General features: G+C 47.3%; 1 protein-coding gene across 1 annotated transcript in view; it reads right to left on the bottom strand.

Moving 5' to 3' along the window:
* Window positions 1-423: 423 nt before the first annotated feature.
* The window catches only part of fat3a (FAT atypical cadherin 3a), a 187,466-nt gene continuing 167,027 nt past the window's right edge, over window positions 424-20,862 (bottom strand). The window contains exons 22-30 of the mRNA XM_036536092.1: window positions 19,825-19,959; window positions 19,289-19,446; window positions 16,296-16,764; window positions 12,086-12,239; window positions 10,014-10,669; window positions 8,586-8,699; window positions 5,216-5,275; window positions 2,471-2,506; window positions 424-1,473 (exon numbers count right to left, since the gene is read on the bottom strand). Coding sequence (XP_036391985.1) covers window positions 860-1,473; window positions 2,471-2,506; window positions 5,216-5,275; window positions 8,586-8,699; window positions 10,014-10,669; window positions 12,086-12,239; window positions 16,296-16,764; window positions 19,289-19,446; window positions 19,825-19,959 — 2,396 coding nt within the window. The 3' untranslated portion in view covers window positions 424-859. The remainder of the gene's footprint in view (window positions 1,474-2,470; window positions 2,507-5,215; window positions 5,276-8,585; window positions 8,700-10,013; window positions 10,670-12,085; window positions 12,240-16,295; window positions 16,765-19,288; window positions 19,447-19,824; window positions 19,960-20,862) is intronic.

Here is a 20,862-nt window from a genome sequence, read left to right as displayed (position 1 = left end):
GTTTGGCGGGTGGAAACGGTGGAGAGCAAGAGAGAGAGCGGCAGCGTGTCACAGATCCGTTTGGTTTGCAACCCCGCCTGCTGTGTCCAACGGACTGGCAAGTGTCCAACACTGCGCTAACCAAAAACCCTGCCTGACATCTCAGCTCACTGACACTTCAGCTCACTGAAGTAAGTATGTGTGTGTGTGTGTGTAAGGATACGTGATGAAATCAAATTAATACACTCTCCCTTTTAGAATTTTTTTTTTGTTTCACTTTTGAAAGCAGCAGATTAAAGAAGATACTGTCAATCAACCAACAGATTTGATAAACGTGTGCACACACACAAGAAAACCCCACAATGCATCATGCGAGATGTGAAGCGACAATTACACTGCTTTGAACAGTGCATTATTTATTATAGCCATAACCTTTAACTCTGCTGATTGTGGACCTACCCATTTATATGTGCGTGTGTGTGTGTGTGTGTGTGCGTGCCCGTGTGTGTGTCCGTAAGAGAGAGAGAGAGAGACGAGGAGGCCTAATAAAAGGAAGCAATTGTTTGTGAAAGAAAAAGCATCATTTGTGAATAATAAAAAACAGGAATCAGCGTGTGCTCTCTTTGACAGCGTAATCACAATAGGCTTGCTATCAGCAGGCAGTGAATTAGCAGGGCTTTATGTAGAAAGGGGTGCCCTTTCAGAGTGAGCCACTCCTCTGTACTCCCATCTGAGGACTGCATTACTGAGAGATGCTTCGCTTCTTCACGCCAATCATTTTCCCCTTTTTTTCTGCTCTGACAAGAGTCCCACTCCGGCGATGGCCTCTCTCTCTCCTGCCCGTCCCCTGTCACCGTTACTCGTCCAGTTCCAGCAGGCCTCACACCTGAGTCTGCTGCTGGGTCTCCACAAATGGAGGGTGGGACCCCTCGAACCGCAGCTCATCCACGCTCTCAAAGTCGCTGGTGCCTGCCTCCGAGTCGTCGAAGCCGCAGGTGGCGGAGACGTCGGAGGAGGACGCGTTGGTGGACAGGCGCATGGTCAGCGACATGCTATCCAGGTTCTCTGCCTCCCGGTCGCGCCCGGGCCCCACGCCGAAAGTGCTGAACTCCTCCCCGCCGCACTGGCCCTCCCCGCCAGGGAACTGGTGTGGTGGCAGGTACTGGCTGGGGTGGAAGTGAGGGCGAGCCCGGCCGCTGCCGCTCAGGGTGCTCTCCACGGAGACAGGCTGGGTGGCGGGCAGGGTGTCGTAGTGCTCCTGGTATTCCTCGGGGAGGGGCGGGGGCAGCTGGTCCTGGCTCAGGAACTCCTCCTCCTGGGGCGGGGGGAAGTCGCTGTCGATGTCATAGCCCCCCAGGTAGTAGTCCGTCTCCAGTTCCCGCGTGCTGCCTCCCAGACGAGCGGACGAGTTGTCGCCGGCCTCATAACTGGGCACCTCTTCGATGTCCGGTAGGCGCGAGCTGGGCATCCAGTCGGACGTGTCCCAATGGTACGCTGTACAGAGGAAAGCAGATGTGTTACATGATGTGTGGGTGCTACACGTGTAGTCCCTGCAACATCACCAGGGGCGTTTCACAGAGCCTACCCAGCTCTGACACACGACATACACCGTGCCCTCAGATTCAAGGCGTGGGCCTTTGAGAACGCCCCTGCGGTGTTTAAACAGGGAGGTCACTCAGCTGTGCTGTTTTTTTTTTTCATGGTGTGGCATCATGCAGGATTCACACAACATGCTGGTGTGGTAGTGAATACAGAACAGGCCAAGCCATGAGGTCAGAGGTCAGGCTGTAAGAGTCTGGTGGGAACGAACACACCATCACAAATGTGAGACATTTTCAGGTGTTAACACAGATGTCACAAGCATCACACACTGTGTCAAAACAGGAGGGAAGCACACATGCACAGCATAAGAGACCAAGGACAGGACACATCGGACACGTTTTAGGAGGACACGTCCTACGAGTTATTAAGACTTCTTTTTCTACAAAGTACTGCTCGATGACTTGACAACAAGTATCATTCCCAAACTTATGATTGCAATTTAACACAAAGAAAGAAACCACAAAAATGAACAGATCAAGAAGTCTTTTAACCAGACATGGAAACCTGTAAGATAAACCAACAGAAAACAACACAAGTGATGTAATGCAATGCAATGCAATGCGGTGCAATGCAATGGGACAAACGGACAACTGCAGGCAACAGAGAGGGAGACCAAATAAACTGGTAACAGGAGCCAAAGCGGGAGGGATACGCGGCTCGAACGGCGGGCGGTTCTGGGGCGGCTGCCACAAGGGCGGGCCACGCCGACACCTCGCCCACGACACCCGCCTCGGGCGGCTTCACTCAGTCAGCACGACGTGGCCGTTCAGTACACACATGCACGAGGGGGGGGGGTGAGGACTGGATTAGATCACAACACACATGGGGGGGGGTGGGGGGGGGGGGGGGGGGGAGAGCAAGCAGGAGCACGCAGGCGAGAGTGAGTCACCTCTGTTGTAGCTCTGCCCTTGGTCCAGAACTGACACTGGCAGGTGGGAGAGCAGATAAGAGTCGTTTAGTGTTTGCGGACGGCGCGCCCGGTGAGGTACGGCACGCTGGTCAGACCCCCTACGCTGCTCTCTGTGTCAGAGGCCCTTCTCTGGTTACATGAAGGCAGGGGCAGAAAGGCCGGAGCCACGCTGCTGCACTCGCTCCGCCGCTCTCACTCAGAACAACGGACTTTCCAGACTTGTTTACTGTGGAGGTAACAGCTTTTTTGTCTCTGCTTTTGTTCATCAAGGTCAGAGGTCAAGAGAGGGAGCCCTGCGGGCTGTTCCGTTTCCAGCCCCTCCTCCCCTCGCTCCCCCTTTCACAGCTCCTCTCTCCCCTTCTCAGAGGTTCCCCCTTCTCAGAGAGCTTTCCACGTCGGTGGGTGGCTCTCGCCCAGGAGAGGGATGGTTCCTTTCAAGCTGTTAGTGTCGTAATGTTTCCCCGCCCGGAATGAGATTTGGGCCTGCTGGCTAACTGTACGGTAATACTTTCCCTCCCGCTGTCGAGAGCGCGGCAGCAAGGGCGGAGGCGGTGTCGGTGTCAGCTCGCTCTGTAGCGGTGCCAAAGACTGCGGAGAGCTGGCCTCTCCATAGCTCTCCGTGCAGTATACGAAGGGCTCTTTTCAGCAGCTCCGGGAGAATGGAGCACTTCACCCTGTGTCTGCTGCATGACGTGCGCCTAATGTGATGCAAATCAAAGGGCGTCAGCAGGACTACTTTCAATTACTGAATGATGAGTGAGAAGTATGGGTGGCAGAGAACTTCCATTTAAACTGACTGCTGTCCTGAACAATTGTATCATATTTTTGTTTTTTTTTGCGATTAACACGTTTGCCAGTTTTAGTACGGTCCGGCCATCACCAGATTCTTTTCTCTCAGTTGTGTTACAACAAGAAAGGGTGGCTGATGTAAACAAATTCCGATTTATAACACACAGCCTAAACACAGCAACTTGTAAGTAACAATGAATAGTTTTCTCAATTTACACATTGTTCACAGAAGCTCACAATGTCTTTGCAGGGCAGGGGGGGAAAAATAATCCCTTGAAAAAGATGGTAGAGGATGGTGCTTCTCGCACGAAACATTAGTACTTCTATTCTGTTGAGCAGAAGAAATAGAAACTAGCCCACAATTCAGGCAGGATAACCTTCCTGAAGAAATTATAACTGAAATGGCTGAATGTGAATCTGATGAAGGGAGTGCTCCTACATGCACTCAAGTACACAGGAATTACCTGCACATGGGTGACGCTTGCTTTAATTGGCATGCTTGATAATCACGCAAAACAATCAAAAGGGCCGTGATCAGTTTAAATGCAAGTTTTATGCCTCCCTCAATTCTTGTTCAGGGGCCACTATGGCAGGGGTATGTGATAGACCATATCTGACCACTGCTGACTTCATTATTTTAGGGTACAGTGAATACAAAACAGTCTACTGTACAAAGTGATCTGTGCTAGGGAGATAACAGGCAGGATCTTCAGAGCATAACAGCTGAAGAGAGCCTGAGTTGATCTGTACTGAAGAGTATGAGAGAGAGTGAGCTGATCTGTACTGCAGAGTATGAGAGAGAGTGAGCTGATCTGTACTGCAGGGTATGGGACCTGGAGAGATAGCCAATACTGTGACGCGGCCAGCCACCTTTCTGTCAGCCTTCAATGTAAAACACAGAGGACACTCGACTCAGAGTAATGTCCCTTCAACTGGGCCAATAAACCTCCCCTGCCAGCTACTGACAGCGTGGCAGAAAGCAGCCCAGCCTGGAATCACCGCGCACCGTACTGTACCCGCACCGCAGCAACAGCACAGCACTTCCAATGTCACTGACACTTCACACAGGAAAGCTGAAGAGCTGAAGAGCTGAAGAGCTGCTCCCAGCAGAGCTCTCTGACATGACGTGACATGAAGCATGCATCACACACCTACACAAACACACACCCACACACACAAACAATCATTATTATTTCTTTTTCATATTTTTCATGGTTGTCTATATTAATAAATAACAACAACTGCGCATGACACAAGAAAATCTGAACCTTTTTTTCTGAAAATCTGAAAGATCCATGCATTCCGATTCCGACGGGAGAAGTGCTTTGTGTATGTACATCAGAGGAGCCGTTCCTATGCAGAGCTTGGTCAGAAACGGTTGTGCGTGTGTCCGGTACTGTACATGTGCATGCAGTCTGACGTGCTGATTTACGCCATTGTTAGACGGAGCCAAGGGGCGTGCGCAGGCTTAGGAAGCGGTATATGCGGTTATGGTAGCCATGGCAGCTCCGAGACAAACAGCCTGCTAAACCTCCCAGATTTTGGCATGGCTGTTAAATGATCCCCACAGCCTTGCACCCTAAAACTGGTCGCATGCAGGCCTGGGAAACAATGAGTCCCCCCGGGGCCAAGTAAGCTCATTCTTTAGTAAGTATAGACAAAGCTGTCAGCCATCATTCCATTTAAACTGAAATATGCAGGTGCTATTTGCAGCTTTAATGGAGTTAAATGTTGCCATGGCCAGCATTTTCAAACAAGTAATTGGACACATATTTAGAGACACTGTCAAATGTTGATCCTTCATTTATTCCAGATGGATTGACAGTGATATTTTTATCGGTGGTGCAGTTGGACTGACCGCATACCTTTTTGTCTCGTGTAACAGACAAACACAATAATAACAATAAAAAAAAACTGAAGAGAAGATACGAGTACCTTCATTTTCAATTGTGTCGACTGCATCATTGACCAGTCGAATGACGGTCACTATGGAAGCTTGTGGAGGGAAAAAAAAGGAGGAGAGGAGGAATAAGATGGAGACATGGTTTCAGGCACATTCATAAGGACCAGGGCAGGAATCAAATATGAACTTTGACCCTACCTGCCAATCAGGAATCCCAGACCTGAAAAAGGGAGTTTGCCTGAAAGGCCCCTGGCTGTGTCCAAACCAAAACCACTTATGATATATTATATTTGATATTTTTTTAAACAGATATTTTCACTATGAAGTTTTTCATTTAATGTGGCCCTTAATATCAACCCCTTACCTGGGTAAGTCACTTGATTTAAGGAAGCAAGAATCTTTTCAAATCCACTCCTTTTCAAATTGCCCCTGACTTACTAAACTTACTACCACACTCTTTGATCAATACCGTTATAAGTAGATCACAGTGCGCTGTGCACGTAACTGTTCATTCGCTTTCCTGTCTGAGGAAAAAAATGTTAACAGCAGGTTGGAATACAGTTTGCGCTACACAGGTTGCAGCCATTGAGACCTCTCTCTGGGTTGTTCATTTTAGAGAATTTGAGTTAACATGTTTGCGTCCATTGGTGGAGGAGCTTGTGCAGTTTTGACTAATTCAGAATGGGAGCACGGGATTGAAGAGAATGGATTGTAGCCTCATCCATTAAGTGGTTCACGGGGCCTTCAATCATTTGACAAGGTCAACTGAGCCCTCCTATTGATGGTTGCCTGTGTATATCTTTATTACTCTTAGGTTGGTTCTGGTCCTCCACACCTGAAACACATGGGATTGGGATGGCAAACACGCCCCCCCCCCCTCCTCCCACACCCAAAAGGGTCAGTCACATCTGGAATCTTCACATTCATCAGTGGAGTATATGGATACGAATATGAGCCGGGCCTAAAAAAGGACTTGGATTAAATCTGGATGCGAAATGGAAGATTGATAATAAAAAGGAAAAAAAAAAAAACCAGAAATTAAAGGTTAAAGTTGAGGGAAAAAACCAGAACACATAACAGGTAGGAAAATATTAACCATGAGACACCCCACACTTTAGAAGCATTAAAGAAGAATTAAATAAATAAACAAATAACCACCAAACCAGATATTACAGCACTCAATATTTGGTGGTAGCCCGTGTAGCCTGTACATGGTTTTCTGCTCTCTCTATGGTTACAAAGGTGTCCGAGTTCTTCCTGTTTCACTCGTTGCCTTAATGAGTTGTCAGTGCAAGCAGGCATTTCGTAAATGAAGAAACACCATGAACTGTTCCAGAAAAAAAAGATCTATGAAGATACACTGAACATTTATGAATACTTGACGCAAATTTGAAATCATAGCCAGGGAAGATACAGTCTCATTTAGCCAAATCTTTCTTGAATGAATGATCTTTCTTGAAAACAGCCCGCGTTATGCAGATGCCAGCCCATTGCAGCACAGTCACCTCTGTCTCACTCTGTGATGCAGCCTGCCTGACAGAGACGGAGAGTATCTTTTACACCCTTCGACTGAAATGTATCAGCCTTTAGTAGTATGGAGTTAGGTGACTGGTATTTGGTTGCCCACTGGGTGCAACACAGTCTCACCTAATCCTTAACCTAAACTGAATTTGTAAATACTTAATTTCTTTCCTAGAACAGCTCACAGTACCTCTGGAGAGAAATGCATGTTCACTGATGACCTTGAGGGTGATTGTGACATGAATGAGCAACTTGTTCCACTAGTTTCTGTGGTGGCCACAAAACTCCTGCTATTGGGTATAAGAATGTCATGGATGTTGAATGTACCTGAATGGATATTCAAGTACAGTAACCCTTAAGTATCTGTCACACTGGTATATGGACAAATAACGTTGACATCACTTAAAACAGGGAAGACAAACTAGTCATGCAACTTGAGCAGTGGCACATTTACAGTAACTACAGTAGAGTAACTACACATACAGTAATCTAAGAACCTGAATAATGTAACATTGTTTAGTGTAAGTACATGTCTGTATGTTGTTGCACATTCCCCTGAAACTTGAGATTTGAGAAATCACAACTCAGCACATTGCTGTAAAAATGACATATGGACAAGTTGTTACTACGCATCAATGAGTAAAACCTACAGGTGGGGGTTATCCAATGTCAAGAAATAGGGAACAACACACACCTGAATGCAGGTACTACTTGAGTCATTTTGTTTTGTGTTTGGATTGATTCCTTAAGTACTACTCAAACAAGCATTAGCTTTGTGCTTATCAAATTTTCAGTTCTCCCCTGGCAATTCAAATGTTGACCATTTCTCTTCTCTGAAATAATAATGCAAAACATACAGACAAAACCAAAAGTACGAAGGAAAAGAAAAAAAAATGTGAACCTTTTAAAAATGCCATGACCTATCCAACAGGACATATTCCACTCAAGGGCCTATAATTCCAGAACTCTCTGGGATAGATTTGTCTCAGCTTGTGGTTTATAAAAATGACAAAAAAACAGATGAGGTGAAAGTGGCAGCTGCTTCATTAGGTGCACTGTAGATACAAGGATAAAGTGAAAACATAAGCCGCAGTGGCCTCATTCATAAAATACATTTCTGCAATCCAGTGGAGCAGCAAATTGGGCATGATGCAAAACAGCTGCAAACGTATACGTGCCACAAGTGTATGTGACACCAAGCTCTGTCGCAAAAAATATAAATAAATGAAAATAATAATAAAATAATAATAAACGCACCACAAAGATGATGTAAATTCAAATCTTGAGGTACATATTGGCAACCCTTAAATAATCGACCACATCCTTGCATCATTGCAAGTTATGAAACATTAAGATGTTCACAGTATGAGACGTTTCCTACTGGCATTTGTGAAATGCCTGTCTAGCACTGATGAAAACCAAAGCAAACTCAAAGAGACTCATCACAGAATATGTAAGATATGTGAAAAGCTAACCGAGAAATAATTGAAAAGCCATTCCTTTGAGAACTTGCATATAAACAATGTGTTCATGACAAACCTATCATGAAGGGCATTCTAGAGGAGAAGCTTCATCTTCAAAAGAAAAAAAAAAACAGGGTGACACTTAACAATATATGTTTCATATTGTGATAGCAAATGTGCGCCCACACATACAAACACACACACACACACACACACACACACACACACACACACACGCACACATACATTTCCATCATTTCCAGAAAAGGGAAATCATAGTGTCCCGGTCATGTGATTTCTCCAATTGGAAAATCCATTTTCCTATGCACAGCCATGTACTGTAAAGTGTCACCACGTGCTACGCTGTGTCTGATGCTAGTGAATGAGACGGGAGGAGAGGGCAGTGGCTCCGCCTTACCGTTGTCATCGCAGGAATCTGATTGGAAGGAGCTGAGGGACTGCACCTCGGAGTTGCTGCCCTTGTTGCTGCCTGAGAAACAGGTCACCTCCTCCACCATGTCCACAACTTTACCTGCAGGGACAGTGCAAGTTCAACAGTTAGAGATCAAGACCCCCACAGCTAATTTAATTTCCATGTAAAACTAGGCTTGAATGGTGTAATAGTTCATGGAGATCTTATTCCCACTGTAAAGGTAAAAGTGAAGGCCTGTGAGTCACACAGTCATTATCAACATCCATCTCTCTGATGCTAGGCCATGGCTATCTTTGTCATCTATGTCATTTGTTCTGACTGTCTATGGAAAGAGTTGTTCTAGAAGTGTAAAATTAACTTTGAACGGAAATTCAACTTCATATAACACTAACTTGCCCCCAAAGTGTTTTGCCTACCTGTGTATGTGAGTGTTTGCTGAATATTTCATGTTTTGGGAGATACCTTCCAGAGCTGGCACAGTACACAATAACAGATGCTTGTGATTATCATAATTTGCCTTGTTGTGGCTCATTGCACAACATTTCAGCAAACACAAAGAAAAAAAAGGGTTTTTAACCCAAAGGTCTATGCCAAAATCTGGAGGGAAACAGCACTACTGTCTAATTAAAGTGAAAAACATGATGAATTAAAATTTTCTTGAGGTAATTAAATCATTTTCCTTCCTCTGCTCTGTAGCGCATATAGGGAAGTGAGTCAAACAAAAGAACTATGGGTCAAACAAAAAGTGAAACAAAAAAACACTAATCAGAAATTCAATGACCTCCCTTAGTAAGAGAAAGGCATCGCTCTGGTCTGAAGAAAGACCAAAATAAAATGGTCACTGCGCCCTGACTGCCGTGTAGCCTTGAAGGGTTGAGTCATGTTACGGCGCTGTCAGCTCAGGGCTTTCTTGAGCTGCGCACGGTGTGAGTGTCTCTGCCTGGCAGCGAGCCGGTCTCTCCTCACAGAGGTCTCCTCAAGGAGAAACAGGAAGAGCCGCCGGCACCCACCGCATCGATCGCAAGCCGCCCGGGCTGGCCAACCGCAATGTACATCAATCAAGCCCTCGTACAGCCAGGCTGTCTGGGGCAGGCAGATATCATTTCTAATGACTGAGGCAATGATCACAAACCTTCCCTTATCCTGTACATGTTGGCATACTGTGAATACTGTTTAAACGCTGGTCAAGCTGTATGTGTATGTACGTGTGTGTGTGTGTGATGTGGGGGAGGGCTGAATAAAAAATAATGAAATAAGAAATAATAAAATATGTCCTACAATGTGGGTTTGTTGCCACATAATGTGTGTCTTTTTGGAATGGACTTTTTTAGGGTTTGAGGGCAATTCTGGACTCGTTTCGTTTTGGACTCTCGTCCCGATCGCACCCTCCCTCAGCCCCGCGGGGCGGCTCACCCTCGTCGCTGTCCCAGGGGCTCTTGCGGATGGAGTCGCAGTCGGAGCGGCAGGGCGAGACGGGCGGCAGGTTGGGCGCCACGCTGCAGACGACCACACCCCGGCGTGTGGTGAGGATTCGGGGCGACTCCGGGTGGAAGGTGGTCATCTCCGTGTGCTCCGCGCCCAGCCCGTCCACCATCTTGTCCAGGTTGCTGCGCGAGTCACTCTGGAAGCAGGGCGTGTAGGCCATGGGGCGGACGGGCACCTGCGGCGGGCCGCCCGCCTCGGCGTACAGGTTGCAGGGGTCGGCGCCGCCGCGCAGCGTCTTGAACTGGATCCCGTTGGCCTTGTTGAGCAGCGCCGCCGTGGCCGGGTCCTGCACCAGCGTGATGTTGTTGCGCGAGTAGTTCTTGTGGAAGACCTTCTTGCGGAAGGCGATGAAGAGCACAATGAGAACAAAGATGACGAAGAGCACCACGGCGATGCCGATCAGCTCCTCCTTGCCCACGTAGGAGTGGCCGGCCTGCATGTTGGGCACCACCACCGGCCGCAGGCCGCAGAACTGGCCCACGTAGCCCGCCGTACAGTTGCAGTAGAACGCGCCGAAGGTGTTGACGCATACCCCTCCGTTCTCGCACTCCTCCCGCTCGCACTCGTTCACGTCATCCTCGCATCTGAAAGAGAGCAAGGACGCACATGTTTTGGGCATGGTGCCGGGCCCCTCCTGAGCAGCTATGCACCAGGCCCCTCTCCCTGCACCCTCTCCGCTGCCAAAGCTATTCCCGCTCCTTCCCTTATTCCCACTCTGATCTGGCAGCCCGAGCGTCTTTGAAGCCGAAAACAAATGCCTCTTCCTTCATTAGGCCTGTTGCTGTGATTAGAGGCACAAAAATTCAGATGAAACACGTCTGAGCTCCCCACTGAGACTGCCTGCAACCGCATGAAAAAACTCATCTTTCTTTCAACTCTCTGAGGACATTTTAAACAGGCTTATGGTGGTAACAGCAGGAGAATACGCTCGCTTCATTTCCACTGAAAAGCAGGTGTACACTGCCATCTTCTGGCAACCAAACATTTCCCCACCTATCCACAAGTTCACAGCTGAGAAAAGGCAAAGGGATTCATTCAAAATTTTGTGATTGTCAGGACTGAAATGTAAGGTCAAGTCAACTGAAACTGGAAAAGTTAGAGTGAATAATTCAAATGTATTCTTCATTTATGTGACGTGAGCAAATTTAAATTAGACACTATCAGCCACTGAGAAACACTTATGATTAAGATCATAGTTATTACTGCTTCTGTTATGATAGCAATGTAGCAGCCAGACTTTTCCTGAGTGATATATAAACCTCTATGCTTTTCATGACACAACTTGTTTGCATGTAATCATAAAAGAAAATGCACCACAAGCATTTATGGGTTAAACTCCATGCAAAACCCCTAGCCCCTTTATGTATACCCACTCTACTTTATAGCACAGCAAACCACACTCGCTAGGTATTTGAAGGGATTTCAGGGGGTGAACTTGGGCTTCCTTTAGCACTTTAAAAGAACAGCCTGATTTGTAATGAAAAGCCTAATCACCTGAGACCTGAGCACCCCATGAATGACCTGTGCAGCTGTATCACCTGCAAGTCTTTAGAGAGGAGCAGTTCTCTGCTGCAGGCCTGCCACCTGCCTCACAGTCAGGCTTAGAGGTGATGTGTAATCCTCTTATTAACTGCCGTATCAGCCACGCTCTCTGGCCTCCCCCCGTGGCGCAAACGCCTTCCCAGCTATTAGAGGGCTTAAATCATTAAAGCACTTAAAGAGGACTTTCACCCGCTGAATCTTATCAGTGCTGGGGAGTGAAGGTCTTGTGTGGTGTGTGTGTGTGTGTGTGCGCGTGTGTGTGCGCGTGTGTGTGCGCGTGTGTGTGTTTGTGTGAGTACGCCTGTGTGTGTGCACACGTGTGTGTGTGTGTGCGTGTGTGTGTGTGTGCATGTGTGTGTGTGTGTGTGGGTTCATGCATGTGCATGTGCATATTTATGTGTATGTGTGTACTTGTGTGCCTGTGTGTTTGTGGGCGCAGATGAGTGAAGGACACTCACGTGAGGCCAGTGAATCCCCTTCTGCAGCTGCAGAGGAAGGCGTTGCCGATGGGCTTGCAGATGCCTCCATTCTGACAGGGGTTGGGAACGCAGGCTGTAATCTCTGTCTCGCAGCGCCCTCCGGTGAACTGGGAGCTGCAACTGCACTCAAAACCTGATGCACAGAAAACAGTGTTAGAAAAGCATAAACTTCTCTGGTTCATTTATCCCTAAACTAATTAAACTTAGTTAACAACAATATAAATGCTTTTGCTTACTACAAACCACACTTACTTCTGAAATGCTTCATATAGACCATGCACAACCTTGGACAGCTGCCTTTTTACTCAGAGAAGGTAAGTGATATCTTTCAGAGCTACTCTTTTCAAGAAACGTATTTCTAATGTTACTACACAAAAGAACTTAACATTGCTTTCAACTTCGTGTATAACAATATTACCTAGCCAAAACTAAACATCATCTACACCCTGCTGTGATACTGATGCAGAGGCATGAATCAAAACAAAAATACAGGTTAGCTCAGGACATGCTACGTGAAAAGGGTTCAATATCAGGAAGGGAAAATTAGCTCTCTTTCTTTAATTTGGTGCAGGAAAAATCCAGCTTTTGAAAAGCAACTAATTAACAATAGCAAAAATGATCATTTTTGGAAGATGTTTAGGGGCAGCAATCTTTACAGAAACAGCAGTGGCATTGGATTTGATTCAAATTAACTGCACTGACAACAAGAATGCGCACACACAAGCACACACACACACACACACACACATATACTCTCCCTAACATACACAAATAATATCTGCATTGTTTTCTCTGTCACGTGCCTATTTTATTCGGTATTTGCACACAGATTTGTGCGACTTGTTTGTATAGCAGAGATGGTGCCAATAAGCACTGGCATGGATGAGGTGGGACAGTGCCAGCCTAAACACAAAGCCCAACCTCTGGGAAATAACAAAAAGAATGTCAGTAAACATAACCAGCTGAAAAAAGGTATCTGCGATGCACACACGCCCGATACTAAATGCCGAAACAAAGACGGGATTTCGATAACCTTTGCTGAGGTCAAGTGTGCCAGAAATGACAATGAGGAAATGACAATGGACGACTGGGCACCATGAAAAGCAGAGCGAGCCGCTCAGATTGGAGCAGGCAAGATGCTGTAAGCCAACAGCCACAATCGGCTCACACAAGGCCAGAATCTGCCCCGTGCAAGGCCCAGACCCGCTCACACAAGACTGAATCTGTCTGAAAAGGAACACCAAGACATGCCAAATCAATTCCAGGAGGGACCTTAATCCCACATCAAGATGGTTATTTTGAGGCAAAAAAAAATGAATTACTGTATATTAGCTGTCAGGAACTTCGGGTTTTGAAGAGCATAACCTTATTCTCTTCCCCCTCAAGCCAGTGGTCTGTCTCCTAACCCTCCACTTTAATTTAAACTGCAGGGGCAGAAATCTTGCTCCCTCATCAAACGCTGGGAGGACCGTCTGTCTACACACGGCTCAGCTCTCTCCCTGCTTGGGTGAGGGCCAAGCGATCGATTAGCGTCAAACCCAGGCTGACAACCCGTCCGCCTCGAATCGCCCGCCTCCCTCAGAGATAACAGCGACCCGCCGTCGCTCGGCAGAGGTTTTCAGATGTTTCAGACGGTGCGGGGACGCTGGGTGCTGCTGTTGTGCCAGGGTCACGGGGAACACAACCGCCGCAGGGGGAGAGACATTCCGACAGAGCCCTTAGCACGGGAGCCACTCCGGAGAGAGGACGGGGTCATGTCTTCACGCGGGGGCCGTCTGGCTCTGTAATCAGTCACCGAGGAGACAGAGAGAGCCAAACCATCTACAACAGGCCTGGGGCGTGACTACAAAAAGCACCCACTCTGCCTCATACCGGAGATGCAGGTCTGCTCGCTCATATTCTCTCATTTGAGTAATATTATGATTTATTACCGTTACACAATTTCCGATTTATTATTGTTATCTACTTGGCAGATACTCTTATCCAGAACCAGCAATATTGCATGATAAATGAAATGCATACCACAGCAACAACAAGAAGAAAGCTGTGAAAATAACAGTATACAACATTAAAAACAGAATGCCTATCCGTTATCTTTATACGGTTCACTTTAATACGATGTGTAAAAACATAATTACATCATACTAAAGTGCATGTAGAACCTAGCAAGAGTGTATAAAAGCAAATTTATCAAGGGTCATAGAATTTACACCCCATCAAACAATAATTTACAGCAGCAAAGTTAACTTGCGTCATACTATCACGGCATGCATTTAGTGATTTAGTACACTGGATATCCTGTAGGTGCCAGTTCACCCGCACCTCCCTCTCAGACGTTCCCTGTTTATGTGCTGCCTGTGTGGGCCTGTGCCACTGTTAGGCCAGCAGAAGGGTGGGGGCACTGGGTTTGGCTGGTAATGTAGGGCAGCACGGAGCAGAGCCTGAAGGATCAGGCAGGACAGCAAAGCAGGACATGTCTACAATTCAGGAATGGATGAAACCCTGCCCCACACACACACACACACACACACACACACAAACGCAAACACACATACATACACACGCACACACACACACACACACACAAACGCAAACACACATACATACACACACACACACACACACACACACACACACACACACACACACACACACACACAAACACAAACACACACACACACACACACACACACACAGCCAACCTTATGCACACCCCCTTACCTCTTGAAGGACCTGTGAACTGTTTACTAAATTTAAGTGCAAACGGGAGAATAAAGGAAGTCTGTGTGCAGAATTTCTGTTTTTCATTCACTTTTCCCTCAAGAGAATATTTTTAATCAACTACCCATTGTGTGCTTCGATTCCTGTCTTTAATCAAGGAACTCTGGGAGGAGCTCTGTTGGAGGCTTTTCTCCGTGAGGTAGCTAGCAGCAGTTCCAAACCCTGGGATAGCCTTGCTACCAGAAAGACGCTCTCCAAAGAATGGTTATCAACAGTGGATCGACAGCAAGGTGACCCCTGCCTTAAACCCAGCACAAGCAACCTAACCCAGCCTTCCCTTCAATGTATGTCATTAATACACTTCACCGTGTGGCTTTAACGCCAGAGAGGTGCTGAGCTGGAAGTGTGTGAGCCAAAGACCTCCCACAACCCTCTGCACTACTGTGCCAACGGCGTCACAGTCAGCATGGACCCTCTGCCAACCCGAGGTCACGACCACTTTCATGATTCAAGAGTGGCACACGTCACCTCAACATTAATGGCAGATCCTGATCCCTCATCCTAAACAAGTCACAAATGATTCTTTTTTAAAAGCACCAACAATACAACGGCAAATTAAACAAACAACCTTCCGGCAACGGGCTCAGTTCCCTACCCACCGCGCTGCGATGCCACGTCACAACCTCACGGCGTAGACGTTGGGCGAGATTGACAGCTGATGCTACCAGAGAGCATGCTGGGAGCGGAGAGTGGAGCGGATCTGTTGGCACTACACGAGCGGGAGGCGGAGGAGGGTCTTTACTTGGCTGTTATAACTGCAAATGAGGTGCCCAGGGAGCGTGATGTGGGTATAGCTGCAGGAGCAGCCTATGCAGTGCCCAGATTAATTATGGATGGACCCTGGGGGAGGCCCCAGCAAGCAATAACTCCATCTGGCTGGAATCAGAGAGGCTGTTCCCATCTCGGTTATGATCACTTTCAGCCCCGAGCAAAGTTTGTAAACTATTTATAGCCTTTTAAAAGGGAATAAACCTTCATAGGTTTTCTGTTTTTAATAAAACAAGGCCAGGTTGCTGCTTTTTTTTTCGTCCTCCCTTTGCATGTGTAAATCACGGGCATTGCACGTGTGGTCCATGAATAATTAAGAGGGGAAAAAAACACCTGGCACTCTACCTTCATCTGCTGTTATCAGACCACACCACTATTTAGCTTGGAGCGCCTCTAATTACCAGGAGAGGCTGGCCATATCAGCCTAATGAATACGTTATGGAAAATAATAAACCAACCACAAAACAGGAAAACTTATCAGGTTAGAGTGAGTTAATTAATGGGCTGTTATCAAATTCACAGAGTTACATGTGTAGCGGTGCCGTCATCTAACACTCCTGCACAAACTCACACAGGGAAAATGCTTCAGGATGTAAAAACCTCAGTAGGACCAGGGATGGCTGCAGTTTCCACTACTCACCACCAGATGGCAGGCTTGTACAGCTGCCGCCGTTCTGACAGGGCGCCTTCTCGCAGGCGTCGGGGTAGAGCACGCAGCCCAGCTTCAGCTCGGTCAGCCCCACAACCTCGGCGTAGCGGCTGCGCTTGTTCTGTAGGGGCAGCTCGTTGTTGTTCAGGACCACTGAGTCCAGGCAGCCCTGGAAGCCGTCCAGCACCCGCGGGCCCTTCTTGTCTGTCAGGCTACGGGAGTTAGTCGGCTGCACCTGGGCGCCGAAGTAGATAGACCCGTCCGCCCCCAGGGGTTGGAAGTGGACGGGCGCCCGCCGGCGCTCCACGTAGCTGTCGTCCAGCGACAGGCTGGTATAGTTCCGGTTCAGCTCCAAGGAAACCGTGTGCCAGTTGCCGTCGTTGATGGGCCTCCCGGAGATTCCCAGAATTCCCGGGCTGTTGCCGCAATCCAGCTGGAACCACAGCTTGCCCTCCTCGATCTGTCAGGGAGCGATCAGAGCAATGGGGGAGGAATTTTAAGCAGCTTGCTCTGTCCATCCGTGCCCTCCTCTGGAGGAGCGAGGAGTTTTCACTGCGCTGCACATATTGATATAGCAAGTGACTACAGCACGGGGTGCTTTGATTGGTGGCCAGGAAGGATGCACAGCTTAGGGTAGGAAATCAATGCTTCTGACAGCTTTAAATAGGTCTATGCTAAGACGCAACATGTATTCAAAGACTTGTTAAGAGATCTAGGGAGCACTGGGCAATCTTTGAGTCTTTGGGAAGACTTCTGAATTTCATTGTTCTGGAAGGATGTGTGTGTGTCTGTGTGCAAATATCAAGCACTTCTAAAGAGTTACAGCCAAACTAATTTGTTAACCTACCTACAAGGATGAAATGGGCTGCCTAAATGGATTCAGGACAGAGAGGGGATTTTGATTCATTAAATTAATGGATCTAACAACAGCAAACTTTTCCTTTTTTAATTTCTCTTCGGGACAGCAAGCGCTGTTAACACACATTGGAGCCAAACCAGGATGATCCATTTAAGGAGGATTCTAAAAAGTGAATAAATCTGATTGCTAAAAAAACTAAAGGCTATTTTCCAGTGTGGAACCCAGAGTGCCAACGAGGGTGCATAACACAACAGTGCAATTGAACGTCATTGGAGTATTAAGTATGACTGGTTGAGATACAACTCAATAACAGACAATGTTGAGTTTGGCTATCCGAGCTCAAGAAAATCAAAGCCTGAACAAAAATCCAATTAACACTCCAAAAATGTGGGGGGAAAAAACAAACACCTTTGATTGAAATCGCACAAGATGCTAATGCTAAAGTTGGCTCAGGATAAGATTTAGCATAGCATCTTGGATCCTACTCTATCCTACTGGTAGCTGAACCCCCTTTCCAATTAACATGGCCTACCTGGTGGGAATACTTCTACAATGAGGAGCCTGAGTCTGGGTTTACTGCCGCCCCGCGCTAACCTAACGCTCGTTACTGCGGCTAATGATGTGAAGACAGTTCTCCCTCTACATTAACACTCTGAAATCTAACTACTGCTTGTGACAACGCCTTTGAGCCGTCTCCTGCTGCGTCTCTCCCATGCTGCAGGCAGGAAGGAGACAGCGTGTCAGCTGCACCAGCGTAAGGTGCTCATTAATATGCCATTTCATCGTTGCCGAGCATAATTCGCAAGAAACCTTAGCATTGCAAATTGACGGGAGGAAAATATGTCCGTATCTAAACAGACGTGTGAAATGCATTCGGCTTCGCGGCATAGCAGTTGCATTCTCGTCCCTTTATACATAATCAAATGTTAATAATGTAAATAAGATGCAAGGCGTTGCCCTAATTTCTAATAGATTCAGAGTGACATAGCTGCCTGTAAATTAAATGGCTGTGCACACTTATGGAGCTTGGGCCTTGAGCAGAGCTCTGCACCTTGCCAGACTTTGTGGGTTTCTTATTTTTGCTGTGCTGGGGAGAGGTGTGCTGCAAGGACCGGGGAGCAGGAATTGGGGGCCGGGACCATGTGATCCCCGCCTGCCCCGCCTTCCCGTCCCTCTCCGCCAGGTGTTGACCCCTCTGAACGCGCAGCGCCGGGCAGCTGACAGCTGCGGGGGGGGCCGGGGTAACTCCATCCCGACCGGCAGCTGTGCTTACAGGAGCAGGAGGGGCGGAGATCTCACTCCAGCCACGCAGTCTGACATGGCAGATGTGCTCCGGTCAGAACAAGCACTGTATTCTTCACAACTTCAAAAAAAGAAAAGGCCGCACGGATCCATACGCTGAAGCAGTAAATTAGGCAAATCAAAACGCTGGAATATATATATCCAAAAAACATCTGTTCAAAATCAAAAGAGGTTATATTAATGTGATGTTTATACTGGAAGCAGAGGCACTTAAACCAGACTTGACACAGTGCTAGATACACTCTGGATATAGGCAGAATGACAAGCCTATCTGGGCTGAATGGACTGTTCTCATCATTAAACTTCTTATGTTCATATGATCTAAGTTTTCTTGGTGAGGACTCATCTGTCTGTAGGAAGATGAGATAAAAAGAAGATCTACTGAGAGTGATCTGGGAGATTTCCTGCTGTGCTACGGCAAATCTGAATTTCATTACTGCGCACCCCTGCGCGCGCGCACGTGTGTGTGTGTGTGTGATAGTAAGTATATATGTGTGCATGTGTGTGTACATGTTTGTGTGAGTGCATGCATGTATGTTTATATGAGTGCATGCATGAATAGGTACATATGTGTGCACATGTGCATATATGTGTACGTGTGAGTATGTATGTTTGAGTACATACATGTGTTTGTGTGAGTGCACGTATGCGTGCGTGTGTGTGAGTGTGTGTGTGTGTGTGTGTGTGTGAGACAGCAAGTATATATGTGTGCACATGTGCATATATGTGTACATGTGAGAATGTATGTTTGTGTGAGTGCATGCATGTGTGTTTGTGTTTGTGTGTGTGTTTGTGTGTGTGTGTGCGTGCGCATCTTACTCACCTTCAGGATGGTGCAGGGGTCGGCCCGGGTGTACATGATAATGCCACGACTCTGCAGAGTCCTGATTCTCAGCCCCAGCTTCATCTCGCCGCTCTTGCCGCTGTCAGACACTCTGTACTTAATGTAGCTGTTCCCCGCAAAGCTGAGAGAGGTGTGACCTGTGCAGACGCACAGACACGGACACTCAGGTGGACGGACGCAAAAAGGGACGGACAAGGAGGGCGAGGTCTCTCGCAAAACCTGGCACTCAGTGGTCAGCTTCACCGAACAGAGCTGCTGGAGAGTTTTGAGGATATTTTTGGACCATGCGAAAAAGTGCAAATATAAGAAATGCAATTCTCCCTGATTACCTATCACTCTGAGTGCCGAGAGCTGGATCTCCTGTGATTACTCTCTCTACACCTACATGTGTGCTATATCTAGCAGTCCCAATCAGACCTGAAATGTCACCGCTTCCTGCTAGCTGAAATTGCCAGTGCACTTAAATCCAAATGGCCACCTCCCCTCAAGGTTGGTCCCGCTTGCGGCCTACTCACCAGCACACTCCCCCAGCTTGCCTGGAGGACACTGGCAGGCATAGGGGCCTTGAGCGCCCCCTGTGCCCACACACTGCATGTCCCCTGGGCAGGGCTGGTCCTCGCACAGCTCAGAGGAGCTCGGGCAGTTTCCACCTGAATTGGGAAGCAGAATAAGTAAATGCACAGTCTCTTTTACCTTCATGGGACATGGCAGCCTGCTCTTGGTTTTAAACAAAGATGAACTGAAGAAGACAGTCTCATTAAAACAATACATTTCAAACAAACATGTCCGCACTGGGGCTTGTACTGCACAGGCTCTCCTCCTTGTGAGAAAGAAACATAAAATACAGTATTGCAGAAATGGAGTGAGAGTGTCATAGTATTTTCATGTATTACGTGTGAAATGCATGTGGAACCATCACAACAAAATCAAACATCGCTGCCTAGAGTCAAGGCATCACTACCATGCTTACCAAGCTACGGCTTACCACAACATAGCATAACATGCGCCGCAGACAGGATAGCTATGCTATCAGCCAGGACTACAAGCATTTATCTGTGTTATTGAACGTGACCCCCGGAAAATGGGCAGTAAGGACGGGGTAGGGAGAGAGATTGTGAGGACAAGCTCCCTGTTGAACCTGCTGTCAAGTTACACTGATATCTGCAGCAGCTCCCTGATAAGACTTAACATGTCGAAACTGTAACCTGTGGGTTACAAGGCCAGTGACTGACAGTAAAACAGTGAGCCTCAGGTTGACTGTCACCAACCACATCTGCTTAATAAAGTCTTTATGAAGTGAGATGCAGTGCTTTATAAGTCATCAGGTCATAAGGATTTATGACATGAATTACATAACAGCGTTAGAATGCACTTCAAGGCCAGAGCCAGGGCCATCGTACAAAGGCAAAGTGATGTTCCTGGCCCTGATTCCAGTAGCGATGAAACATCTCTTGTACGATGAAAGAGACACATTTACTGCTAATAAAGAGGCATTGCATGAAAATAAGACCTAAGGTGGGAAATGGTGGCTCTGATTTCCTTGGCTGCCCTAC

This window comes from Megalops cyprinoides, chromosome 9 (assembly GCF_013368585.1).
Source record: "Megalops cyprinoides isolate fMegCyp1 chromosome 9, fMegCyp1.pri, whole genome shotgun sequence".
NCBI lineage: Eukaryota > Metazoa > Chordata > Actinopteri > Elopiformes > Megalopidae > Megalops > Megalops cyprinoides.
Note: the sequence above shows the minus strand (reverse complement) of the source record. Positions and strands in the feature narration are given on the sequence as shown.